Source organism: Anolis carolinensis, chromosome 4 (genome assembly GCF_035594765.1).
Source record: "Anolis carolinensis isolate JA03-04 chromosome 4, rAnoCar3.1.pri, whole genome shotgun sequence".
NCBI lineage: Eukaryota > Metazoa > Chordata > Lepidosauria > Squamata > Dactyloidae > Anolis > Anolis carolinensis.
In genome coordinates, this window is record NC_085844.1 from 29,155,020 (window position 1) to 29,168,696 (window position 13,677).

General features: G+C 41.3%; 1 protein-coding gene across 2 annotated transcripts in view; it reads right to left on the reverse strand.

Annotated features, from left to right (window-relative positions):
- Positions 1 to 13,303, reverse strand: part of matn2 (matrilin 2) — a 73,616-nt gene extending 60,313 nt beyond the window's left edge. The window contains exons 1-2 of one of the 2 annotated variants that reach the window (XM_062980151.1): positions 12,969 to 13,303; positions 3,408 to 3,564 (exon numbers count right to left, since the gene is read on the reverse strand). In XM_062980151.1, the coding sequence (XP_062836221.1) occupies positions 3,408 to 3,522 (115 nt within the window). In that variant the 5' untranslated portion in view covers positions 3,523 to 3,564; positions 12,969 to 13,303. The remainder of the gene's footprint in view (positions 1 to 3,407; positions 3,565 to 12,968) is intronic. The other variant, XM_062980150.1, reaches the window with a different exon arrangement.
- Between the last annotated feature and the right edge of the window lie 374 nt (positions 13,304 to 13,677).

Here is a 13,677-nt window from a genome sequence, read left to right on the forward strand (position 1 = left end):
CACCCGTCAATTAAAAATAAAATATAGCCCCTGCTTGTTGCTGACCTAGCAACCCGAAAGATAGTTGCATCTATCAAGTAAGAAATAAGGTACCACTTATAAAAAGTGGGGAGGCAAGTTTAACTAATTTACAATGTTGGAATGAGGAAGTGAGGAAGTGCCGTCAGAGTGGATGATGAAGCAGCTGCTCCCCCCTGTAGTCAGAATTGAACATCCCTTCAGGAGAAGGTTAAATTGCCTCTGTGTCTGTCTGTCTGTCTGTCTCTGTCTCAGTTCGATGTGTTTATGGGCATTGAATGTTTGCCCTATACGTACATATTGTGATCCGCCCTGAATCCCCTTCGGGGTGAGAAGGGCGGAATATAAATACTGTAAATAATAATAATAATAATAATAATAATAATAATAATAATAATAATATAAGGTCAAATTCTGCTAAATGTAAAGACCAAGGTAGGCATTTTAAAGGATATACCATTTATTAACACATCCTTGTCTTGGCTTGTCACCATTGGAGATGAGCCCAAAGTACTTTAGTCACCATTGGTTCCATTTCATACATTCAGTTAGATCAGGCATAAGCAAACTTGGACCCTCGAGGTGTTTTGGACTTCAACTCCCACAATTCCTAACAGCCAATAGGCTATTAGGAATTGTGAGAGTTGAAGTCCAAAACACCTGGAGGGCCCAAGTTTGCCCATGCCTGAGTTAGATGAAGCCACAACATGAAAAAAAAACACAACTGATTAAAAATGGCCATGACACAATGTGAAATGAGTTTTTTTCTGAATGTATTTGTGAGACAGTGTCTCATTCATTCAAGAAGGGCAGGGAAGGAAAAGTATAACAAAAACATGTATTTGCCTGAGTATGTATGTACATAGAGAATTTGGTTTCACATTTAAGGCAATATACAAAAATCCTCCACTCTATCTTGAGTGGTTTGTGGCTACATTTATGAATTTGGGGTTAGTTAATTTCTCCAAGAGACATCCTCCTGGAATGCTGGCACCATTGTTGAGGTTTTGAATGCTAATTGTCATCTGGAAAGGGCTTAGAACGATTACTTCCTCTAGGCCTGTTAGAATTCCAAAACAGAGGAGTGTTTATATGTTCTATGATTCTATAAACAAATTCTTAGAAATAAGAAGATATTGGGCCAAATGAAAAGTTTTCCTCAAGGTCAGAATTGCAAATGTCACGTGGAAGTGAAGAGTACTTGCCTCAAAGGACAATGCCCACAAATCTAACTCTGACTTCATTTATGGAAACAAGAAATAAATGTCTTTCCTCCTCCAACCTCAGCTAAGTTTACAAGTCCGTTTCAACAAAGGCCCCATCTACACTGCCATATAATGCAGTTTGGAACTGCATTATATGTTAAGTGTAGACTCATATAATTCAGATAGAACTAAAGAAAGCAATATTAAAGATCAGAGAATTGTGAACATGCAATTAACTTCTGAAAATTAGAGTCTTAAACTCTACTGGGAATGCAGTGTTTATTTGCAATCTCATAAGCAATAAGGGCAGAAAAATGTATGATCTCATATGGCAGAACAGATTCACTGTAGAAATTCATTCCAAGGTTATTCAGATAATTAATCTTATTGACAGCAGCACTTTCCCAACATTTATGTTTCATTCTAAGTGTAAAACTAGACATTACACTACAGAGGAACATAGCAGCAGCCTGATGCTACTATTCCTAAATAGTAAAAACCAATGCAAAAGGGCTTGAAAAAAGGAGTGCTCTTTTTTCCTTTCTATTGCTTCCCTGCTCCACATCAGCCTCTTGCTACTTTTCCAGTCTCACTGCCATCCTGAAAGAAGATTTTTGGTTTTAAAAGGGTCATTGGAATACTGTTAACTGCATGCAGTATTTGTCCTATATATTTCAAGAGAATTGTATCTCTCTTTCCTTTAAAATGTTTTCATAACTTCTACTCCATCATGGTCATGCTTGCAAAGATCAGTTGGTACTTGGATTCTTAATTTTTGAGGGCCGATTGTTGCCAATAGTTAATAGTATTTTTTTAATTCTCTTTTCACTTTCTGAACTTTAAAAAATAGAAAAGTTTGGAAACACCTATATTATTGTCAGAATTTAAGACACAATTGAAAACCTATCCTGGTCTACCCAGTCAGTTTTAATGATTAGTTTTAAACTTGTGTCTTGTATTTTATTTATTTGTTTAATGTATTTCTATCCTGCTCTATTTCACCTCGAAGGGGACACAGAGCAGCTTCTAGTTTTGGCAATTATTGAGTGCCACATTGAAACATAAAAGAAAACAGATACATAATACATTAGACTATAAAATCAAATAAAGCATATAAATACAATTAAAAACTGTTAAAAACATATTAAAACATTGCACCTAATCACGAGTCAAAGCTCTTTTGGACTCTTGGATCAGTTCTTAAACACGCTTCTGGAATGAGCTTTGTGTATTCCAAGTAGACTGGAACGTACTTATTTATTAATTATTTTATTTATTTACAGTATTTATATTCCGCCCTTCTCACCCTGAAGGGGACTCAGGGTGGATCACATTGCACATATATAAGGCAAACATTCAATGCCATAACATAGAACAGAGACAGACGCAGGCACGGGCTGGCCTCGAACTCATGACCTCTTGGTCAGAATGATTTGTTGCAGCTGGCTGCTATCCAGCCTGCGCCACAGCCCAGCCCAGTCATCCCAATTGTTTTTATACTGGTTTAAACCACTTCTTTGGATGTGGTTTAGCAGATTCCCAGATTAGCTTAGTGTTTACACCTTATTTGATTTTTTATTTAATATTTAATGTTTATTTTACTTAAGTGATATTTGTCTTTATTGTTCTAATGTAGCACAAATCTTATGTAAAATCATACTATGTATTTTTGACATTAATATTGAAATCTTAAATATATACAGAAAGTCTTTACTTTGTCCCGCAGTCATACTCCAAGCTGCTTCATTTATATTGGCTCTGTGGAAGTATATTGCACTGTGGTTGTGCTGCTCCCCAAATGACTGGTTCCACAGCCAGGTTTCAACTTTCTTTCTAAAAACCAGATCTTCGTTCTGTGTATTTTACCATGTATTTTATAGAAATGTGTGTTTTATAGAAATATGTTTTAATATTTGTATTAGAATGTTTACAATGATTACGTGTTTTTAACTATGTTGTGACCCGCCTCGAGCCACAAGGAGAGCCAGGTAAGAAATAAAATTGTTGTTGTTGCACTTTAAATACTGAATCCATACTTCCAAAGCAAGCCCCTTTCTAAAACTTATCTACTTTTCTCTTTCCTTGTCTTATAAAATCATCCTCTTAAGAGAGAAAAAAGTCCTGGCTTGTATAGAAGGTTTCGTGGGTTTTTTTCTTCTTTGAGACAAATTTGCTGCAACTCACCAAGTAAAAGTGCATCATTTCTTTGACTTGAAAGTGACTCTGGAACACGTCTCTCCCTGGCTGCGATAAGGAAAACTCCAACCAGCAAAAGGAAGCATGAGATCATTTTCTCCATTTCTCAGGAAGAAGAGTGAAGTAATACAATCAGGACGCAATACTGTGTGAACAAGAAATGAGATGAACATTTTCACCAGGCAGTCTCTATTAGAATTATTGTAATTTTTTTTTACATTCAATATGCTTTAAAAAGCAATCATATTTGTAAAATGATTTCTTAAGGACTACAATGGTTTTGTGATCGAGATGACCACCCTCCCCCCCCCAGGACTTTGTAAAAGATAGTTCAAAAGTCAAGACTTTATGTTCTATATTCCATATATTTATAGTAGAAGGTGATTGAGACTTTTTACTGGAGTTTACTGTGGATTATCCCTGCACTCTGAGGCAAGAGATAACAACTTCATGAATTGTAAAATCATGCTGCTAAAACTCCACTTTTATGAATTTCCATATTGGGTTCCCCAGATGTTATGAACTTCGTATTTATCAAATGTTTTTCAATTGTTTATATCATTCATGATTCCCCCTTATGCAATGTAACTCACTTTTATGGATTCTCCCTTATTTCCATGAAATCTATCTGTCTGCCTATATGTATTTGTACTCTTTGGGATCCCCGGAAAATATGTATTTTTCCCAGCAGGGTTTATATTCCAACTTTATTTTATTTTTCATTTTATTTCATATAATTGCCAAGTCATGAAATCAAATAGGAAATATTTTGAACTCAACTTGAACCCCAGAACCTGTCCCATTTTCTATGACCCAGGCTTCCCTTCCCAAAAACAAAAGGATAATCTGCCACAGCTTAACCCAATCTAATTCAGATTGCATGGACAATATAAGGCTTGAGTCGCCGAATTAAAGGTGATTCGCCCCCAAGGCAAACATTGTCATATCTCATCCTAAGGAAATTCCAGGACACCTCAGGAAGGCGCCCTGTGGAGCCTGTAAATATGGCTCATTACTACCCATCCTTACTTCCACCTCTGACACCCCAAGGCATATCTAAAATCTGTATACGTGACAGGAACCCTTGATTGCTGTCATTAATCCCTTTAGAAATCGGTCTAGCAGGAATTAATATGATATTTCCTGCCCTGTCACTTCATTGTTTCAATAACTCCCGCCTTCTCCTTCCTGATTGGCCTGAGTGGGGACAAAAAGCAGCTCCCTATTGGGCCAACAGAGCAAGGCGGGAAACGAAAGCCCGCCTCGTTCAACCTTCTAGCCTATCCACGATCAGATGGGCGGGGGAGCGGGGCGGGAAATTCAAAGGGCTGTCAGACTGAAATTTTGTATAAATATGGCTGTATTTTGATTATATGGTACCCTAGTAGACTGAATGATCACTACTAGAGTCCTTTTCAGCTGAATCGCTCAATAAAGACTCCTTGGCGGATTTTCCTTCAACTTTGGCGGACCTTCTTCATTTCGGCTCCAGGTTGTATTGCGGCTCATATTCTCCTATTGGCTCCGCCAAGGTCCGTTCTCTCAGGACCGGATCGGCTCTCTCCTTAAGGGGCCCGATCCCCTAAAAATGCGGTCGACAACAGTTTGGCTATTTTTATGATTTGAACTGTGACATATCTACTCCAAGGAAGTTTGCTTCTATACAAAGTTATGCAGTGCAACTACTCATCAAGTGATAAGATATAAGTTTCAATTTGTATAGCCCCAGAATGTGGACAGAATCTGTGACTAGACCCTTGCCCTTCCTGGCTCAAAAAAAATTAGACCAGGCTGAGCCTGGCTTCATGATTAGAAGGAGAGGTCAGTTGTTTGCTGGAGCTAAAAGAGACCGTGATAAGAATATTCTTGTATACCCCATTGATACCATAAATCAGTGGTTCCCAGCCTGGTTCTCCCCAGATGTTTTGGCCTTCAACTCCTATAAATCCTAACAGCTGGTAAACTGGATGAGATTTCTGGGAGTTGTAGGCCAAAACACCTGGGGACCCACAGGTTGAGAACCACTGCCATAGACGAACTACCAATATTCAATTTCTAAGGATAGTACTGGAATCTGTGCTGACATGCAAGTTAAAAAGGCTTTTAGATGCAATGGATTATCTAAATTAGTGTTTCCCAAACTCTGGTTTTCCAGGTGTTTTGGACTTTAGTTTTCAGAATCCCTGATCATTGGCCAAGTCAACTGAGAACTTCTGGGAACTGAAATCCAAAACACCTGGAGCACTAATTTTGGAATTACTGATTTACATATTTTCAGTCTGCATTCATGGATATAGGATAGAAACAGACCTGGTTACCTTGATACTTATGCTAGGAATTAGATAAAGGACTATGTTCCTATTGGTTCTGTTGGATCTTTGATGTCTTTCAATACAATCAACCACTGTTCTCCTGGATGGAATTTGCAAGCACTATTTGTGTTATTTCTCTCTGGATGGATAAGCCCTGAAAGTGGTGCTGTGGTACTCCAGTTGCACTTTGGCTATTGGCCTGTGGAAACCTTCACAGTTTTCTTCCTCATGCTATTTAACATAGGCCCTCATTTATGTTGCCATATAATGCAAATACATATATACAGGGGATTTGTACACTCTTCTTTTCCTGCTTTCAGATGTGATTAATTGTAGTGTGAATGGGATTTCTTCCCTCCTAGTCATGTTCCTGGTCTTGCATGTACATTAAAAATATTTGTATAGTTGTAATGTAAAATGCCATAGAAGTAACACTGCTGTAGCACTATTTTTTGTCAAAAGTTGAAAAAAGAGAGAGAAAAGATCCTACTGTGAATTCAACAAAGGACTGGGAAAGTTGTGATGTCCCATGGGCCTTGGAGTTCTGATCCCAGTGCCATCGTGGTTGATGATGACGAAAACATGGGTTTTTTGCCGGCTCAGCAAGAGACGGAATTTTTCCAGATGCCTGTTGTTGATGATTCTACCCAAGAGCCCATTAAAAAAGACCTTGAGCAGGCCTTTCCTACTGCCTCCCCCCCTTTTGCTAGGAAACAGTCCTATGCTGCGAGTCGGGGAGAAAAAGAGCAGTTTCGGAGAAGCTTGAGATTAGCAGCTAAACAAGACGTTAATTAGCTATGTTCCCCTGGGAAATTCTAGGGAGGAACGCATCTGGAGGGAGATGTGTTTCGCTTCTCTTTCCCTTGGGAAAGGAAGCTCTGGACACCTGCTTTGCAGGAAGATGAGACTTAGTTAAAAGTGCCCGACACGGAGGATTCCGTGCGGAGTCAACAGATCAGCTTCAGGAGTGATTTCGTGTTTCCAGCCAAGTGTAGACTTCGTAAAGTCTGCAACTCCAGTTTCCTTGCCTTGCCTCGCCTAGCCAAGTATTCAAGAACTATCTTGCTGTGTTTCCAGCCTTGGACCTTGTTTCTAGTATCAAGCCTTGTTCCCAGTTCTTGCCGTGGACTTACTTTGAACTTTGGAAAGATCTTTGGACGCTTCCCCACTCTATTGCTTGTAAATAGAGTGTGTTTCGGTTTGGAATTAACTTTGGACTCTAATATAAAATATTGAACAATATATTTTTGGACTATATTTGACCTTCCCTGAAAGGTCTTTTACTGGACTACATTTCCTACTTGTTTTTATTATTCTTATATATTTCCTTAATAAAGATATTAGATAGTTTTTGGCCTCCGTGTGTCGGTTCTTAGTGCTCCGTTGCCTTGGGCGTGACAAAAGTGTTTAATTTGGTAATTAGTAATGTAACAAGGGAAGAAAACTAAGAGGAAAACTTTCAGGCAAAGGTCATGCCCCTTGTCAACCTGTCAAAAGTGGGACCACCCAGAAGTGAAGAAGGCACAAAATAATGGATACAGGCATGGGAGTTTACTCCTACTTTCATTGGAAATCTCTGGATCAGGGGGAAAAAACTCAGCCAGTTAACGCCAGTTCTAGAAATTCATGAGAAAAAATCAAGACAGGAGATATGCAATATGGATTTTTTTAAAATCACTAATAAGTACTGATACTATTTTTTCCAGGAGTTGGTAAGAATTGTATGTCTGTTATTCGGGCCAGGCTAGCTATTAAATAACATCCATGACATTATACATATCATGGTAGACACTATTAAATAGGTGGCCATAATAACAGACATACTATCTGATGCAGGCCTGTAGTGAGGGGGGGGGGGGGTTAGGGATTCAACCCCCCCCCCCCCCCGAAATTTTTCATTTTAAAAAAACCTGGTTTACTCATGAATTTTAACTGGTTAACCAAACCCCCATGCTAAGTCTATGAGACGTAAAACATTAAGAGTCCCTCCAGGCACTATCTCAAGCAGATATTGACAGGTCTGAACCCGGGGGGTGGGTGGGTCAGGGGTTCAACCCCCCCCCCCCGAAATTTTCAAAACCCCTCCAGAATTTTTTTTCTGGCTACGGCCCTGAATTCTGATGAGATAACCCAGTGATATCCAGCAGTAGCAACTGGAAAAAGGTGTTTTCTTAACCATGTGGAATGATACCTACATCATCTCCAACTGAATGACAAGGGGACAGCTGGCCCTTCACGCCTGTGAGTTTGACTTTTATGGATTTTATGGATTTGATTAAAATGTTCTCTCCAGAAACCTCTAGGTCCTCCAGTGCAACTTTATGATCAAGGTCTGCTGGAAGCTGATTATTGAGACATGCTGGAGAGCCTAGAGATTCCTAGAGAGAGGTTGTCTCAGACACACACACACACACACAATATTTTTTATTTTGTGGGGATCCTGCGCCACTAACCCCAGTGAATATGGAGGGTTGACTCTACATCTTCGCACAAGATGTTGGATCTATTTCATTCAAATGATAAATACTTTTCTTTACTGCTCAAATACCAAAATACCCCCCCCCCCCAAAAAAAAAGAAAAAAAGGGAAAGCTTCTGATTCACAAGCCAGAAGTGAAGTATTACACGTCACTGGTCAATCTGCCCTGAGAAAACCAGAAGTCATTTCCCTCCAATTGTATCTGGATCTACCGGAATCCCTGCCACTGATCCTTGCCAGAGTACAAACAAGAACCGCAGAAAAGCATTTTGTGGGTTTTGAAACAGTAATCCCACAGTTCCGTCAACTCTGCATAATTTCCACTGGCCGTGGAATAGCCAGATTTACCAAAGAAGGTTTTTGTAATAACAGTGCTCCCCTTGTTGGTAACTCCGATTCAGCTATTTAAGACAAAAGTTCTTTTCTTCAGCCTGATTATTTGCAAAGAGACTGATCTAATCTCTTTGAATGAATTTGTGGTCAACATCAGAGTTTCCAGAGAACATGTAACATTGACAATACTATACAACTGGCAAATTCAAGTCAAGTTGAATAGGGTGGAACTGATTTAACTTCTGAAAAATTGGAGTTCACAGGTTTGGGACTGCTGTTGTCATATCAGCCAGAAACTACTGGTGCGAAAACTCAGAAATAAACTTGTAAAAATGACTTAATGTGGAAACATTACATTTCCCATTCCTTAGGGTGCATCTACACTAGGTATTCTTGAACTGTGACTGTCCAGCTGTTTTGGCTCCCAACTCCCAGAATTCCTGACCACTGAACAAGCTGGCTAGGACTTCTGGGAGTTTGAGGCCCAAACAGCTGGAGGACCACAGTTTGAGGATGCCTGATCTACACTGTATAATTACATCAATTTGACACTACTTTAACTGACATGGCTCAATGATGTGGAATTGTAGGAGTTGTAGTTTAGTGAGGTACCAGCACTATTTGGCAGAGAAGGCTAAAGATCTTACCAAAATGCAACTCCCATGAGCCACGGCAGTTAAAGTGGTGTGCTGCGTTCATTCTACAGTGTAGATGCACCCTAAGATATATCTATCTATAAACAGGATTTTAGATTTCTGTAGTGTACTGAAATAAAAGCTCTAGTAAAACTGTGTCCATGATTAATCCCTAATATGACATTTCCAATTGGATGTTCCCATATGAAGAGGTCCAACCCATCAACTTGGACTATTACTTTGGAAGCAGAACCTCATAAACACAAGGGGAAAGTTGGTCTGCTCAAGGCCACTTTCCCTTTTCATCTGTTCCAAGACTGAGTCACAGGGAGCCCTGGCACTAACTAAGCTTCATTAGCAGATAATGCAGCAAAAAAAAAAATACTGCTCAAATTCTCTACCATTGAAGAAAGGAGAGTTCAGAGAATGGCAGAAACTTTGGGGTGCCCCACTTAACATTAGGCAAAGCAAAGTGGCTGCTGCAAGTCAGATGTGGAATGTTTTTAAAGGGCAGCATTTATTTCTTATTTCATTTACTATTCTTCTATTTATACTGCCAAAGAAGGAGGAGGCACTTGTGGAATTTTGTATCACAGGTGCCAAAACTATTTCACCAGTTTTGAGAACTGTGTGACTGGAGCTGAGATGATGGTGACTGCTGACCTGCCTCTGGCAGCATTATGTCCTGATCTCACCCTCCAAATACAGCTCATGCAAGGAAGCCAATGTGCGATGCAGGTGGTGATCAAACACTATCCACAATATTTCAAAGTTGTCTATTCCAGGGGTGTGGAGGGGGAGGTAAATGAAGGCATTAACCCTCAATAAGAATTCTGCCATTCCTGTGACAATTTCTTCAGCCCCCAGTTAATTGGCACTGCAGTTACATAACAATTTCAGTGAACATTTAAAAATACACTGTACATCCAAAAAAAAGGGGTAGGAAAAATTACAAAGTACAGGTCAAGCCTCCCTTACTTGAAATCCCAAAATACTCCAAAATCCAAAACTGTCTACATGGGTGACCAAGGCCCCTTCTGAGTTGTCATATAATCCAGATTATCAAAGCAGTCCCTTGTGCCGGCAGGACGGCTGACCAAAAGGTCAGTGGTTTGAATCCAGGGAGCGGGGTGAACTCCCATCTGTCAGTTCCAGCTTCCCATGTGGGGACATGAGAGAAGCCTCCTACAGGATGGTAAAACATCTGGGCATCCCCTGGGCAACGTCCTTGCAGATTGCCAATTCTCTCACATCAGGTCACTTCAGACACACACAACCCCCCCCCCCCCAGATAATCCACATTATCTGCTTTGAACTGGATTATATAAATCTACACTGCCATATAATCCAGTTCAAAACTGATAATCTGGATTTTATATGGAAATGTAGAAGGGGCCTTAGATACATTTGTTACTCTCAAAATACTCCCCCATGCATTAACCCTATCACTCATTCTTTTAGCAAAAATCTAACTATTCCCTTATTTTGCTTTCCTGTCAAGAAAAAAGTTTTGCCTTTGGAGAGGTTTGACTTTGAGGGACCTCCTATATTAAAATACCTCTTGCCTGCAAGTCACTGGGGCATCTACATGGTAGAATAAATGGAGTTTGACACCACTTTTGTTGCCATGACAAAGTTATGGAATCCTAGGAGTTGACAATTCACAGAGTATTTAGCCTTCTCTGCCAAAGGTTTTAGTGCCTCACCAAACCACAATTCCCAGGATTGCATGGCATTGAGCCATGGCAGTCAAAAGTAGTGCCAATGCCAATCCGCATTTCTTCTACAGTGTGGATGAATCCTGACTTTCCCGTCAAGTAAAAAGATTTTGCCTTGAAGTTTTAGGATTCCTTTTAGGAGATCTTACTTTGAAGGAACCCCTATATGTGTATATGTATATGTGAGATATATATATGATAAACTTTATCTCATGCCACCCGAAGCTACTCAGGGTGGCTTACAAAGGCACTCAAGGGTGCACATATAACATACAACAGGTAAAAATGGTGTACAAAACAAGTCACATATAATTCTAACAACAATTATATACATATCATTCGACTTACAAATTACCCATAGTTAAGAATGGAGGTGAGAATGGAGGAATTTACGCAATTGAAGGGAAATTCACTCCTGAGATAGTCCTTATCATGGGGAAAAGGTGTCTCTCCACTGAAGCTTTATCACCAATCCTTGTCTCCACAACAAGCCAAGTTCTTCAAAACCCAGTTCTAACAGGGACAGAAAGTGAGGTGAAATCTTCTGAACAGGGGCATAGACAGCAAAACAAACTCCACAGGGGTGTTAACCATTCCTTATGCTATCCAAAGTGACAATATTGTAGCTTTGGATGGCACAGGGAAGGGTTAACACTTCTGTGGAGTGCATATATATACCGTAGCTTTGGATGGCATGGGAAATATATATATTTGACTGGAGTTACATTTTAAAATGTACCTGTTGGGAAAAAAGATGCAATGTAAGAACAATCTTCAGAACCTATCTTGTTTGCAACTTGGGGACTGGGTTGCTGTGAGCTTTCCGGACTGTATGGCCATACTCCAAAATCATCTCCTCTTGATGTTTCACCCACATCTGTGGCAGGCATCCTCAGAGGTTGTGAGGTAACAGATGTGGGTGAAACATCAGGAGAGAAACCTTCTGGAACAAGGGAGATGTTGACAAGCTGGAAAGTGTCCAGAGGAGGGCGATTAAAATGATTAAGAGTCTGGAGAACAAGCCCTATGAGGAGCGGCTTAAAGAACCGGGCATGTTTAGCCTGCAGAAGAGAAGGCTGAGAGGAGACATGATAGCCATGTATAAATATGTGAGGGGAAGTCATAGGGAGGAGGGAGCAAGCTTGTTTTCTGCTGCCCTGCAGACTAGGATGCGGAACAATGGCTTCAAACTACAGGAAAGGAGATTCCACCTGAACATCAGGAAAAACTTCCTCACTGTGAGGACTGTTCAGCAATGGAACTCTCTGCCTCGGACTGTGGTGGAGGCTCCTTCTTTGGAGGCTTTTAAGCTGAGGCTGGATGGCCATCTGTCAGGGGTGCTTTGAATGCGATTTCCTGCTTCTTAGCGGGGGGGGGGGGGTTGGACTAGATGGCCCATGAGGTCTCTCCCAACTCTACTATTCTATGATTCTATGAACATTGCCATGCAGCCTGAAAGATTCACAGCAAGCAACCCAGAAAGGAGAAAACCATGAAAATGAACAAAATGTGGCTAGCGGTAATCTAAAAAGTCTAAAATCAGGACAGTAAATAAAGAACAACACTTTGAAAATGGGGGAATTCCAGCCTTGGAAACAATCGGGGCCAGCTAGCACCTCCCAACAAAGGATTCCCCCAGGCAGGAAGCAGCAAGGCCTTTCAATGGTAATCAAGGTGATTAACTGCAGCATTCACACCTGCTTCCAACAGACAAGAGTTCTTCCTTCCACAGAAATATAAACCTCCCTTGCTTATACCTAACAGCCTCTGAGGATGCCTGCTATAGATGTGGGCAAAACGTCAGAAGAGAATGCTTCTGGAATATGGCTATACAGCCCGGAAAACTCACAGCAACCCAGTGATTCCGGCTATGGAAGCCTCCGACAACTTGGGCACTGCCTGTACACGGATTCCTTTAAAGTTGGGCATCCCCAAAGGCTTCTAGAGTCTCTTCCCTCCCTGAGGAAGGAACACGTACGCACAGGCGGAACTCTCCGGGACAGGACGAAGGAGACCCCGTGAGAGGCGCAGCGCCCCAGGCTCTTGGCATCCAAGCGCAAAAGCGCCTCTTACCTGGGCGCAGGTCTTCTCCTTCTTGTCGAGGCGGCGCAACTGCAGCAACTCTAGAGTCCCAAATGAATCCCCAAAGAGAGCTCCGACGGAGCGGCGGGAAGCGAGGGCGGCCTCGGTCGAAGGAAGGACGAAAGGGAGGCAAAGGAGGGAGAAGGAAGGGAAGGAGAGCGGCAACCCGGGCGCGCCTGCCGGTCCCATCCCCGAGAGGGCGCTGAGTGACCCGTCCTTGCGCCGTCAAGGGGAGGAGAGTTTCAAACTGCAATATCTGGGCCGTGTGGATTCGCACAGCTCCGGTTTCCTTGAATGCATCCGATGCAGTTCGACACCGCTTTAACTGCTCTGGCTCAAGGCTACGGAGCTGTAGTTTAACATCGCGGACCAAAAGGTCCTAGGTTCAAATCCCGGCAGGAAGGTAACGGCGCTCCATGCAAGTCATGCCAGCCACATGACCTTGGAGGTGTCTATGGACAACGTCGGCTCTTCGGCTTAGAAATGGAGATGCGCACTCAACCCCCAGAGTCGGGACTTAACGTCAGGGGAAACCTTTACCTTACTAGACTTCTTTGTCAAAAAGGGCTGGGGTCTCGCCAAACTCCAACTCCCATGTAAAGGCGCCCTTAGTTGCAGACCCTTCCACACCTATGTCCTATAATAATAATAATAATAATAATAATAATAATAATAATAATAATAATAATAATAATAATAA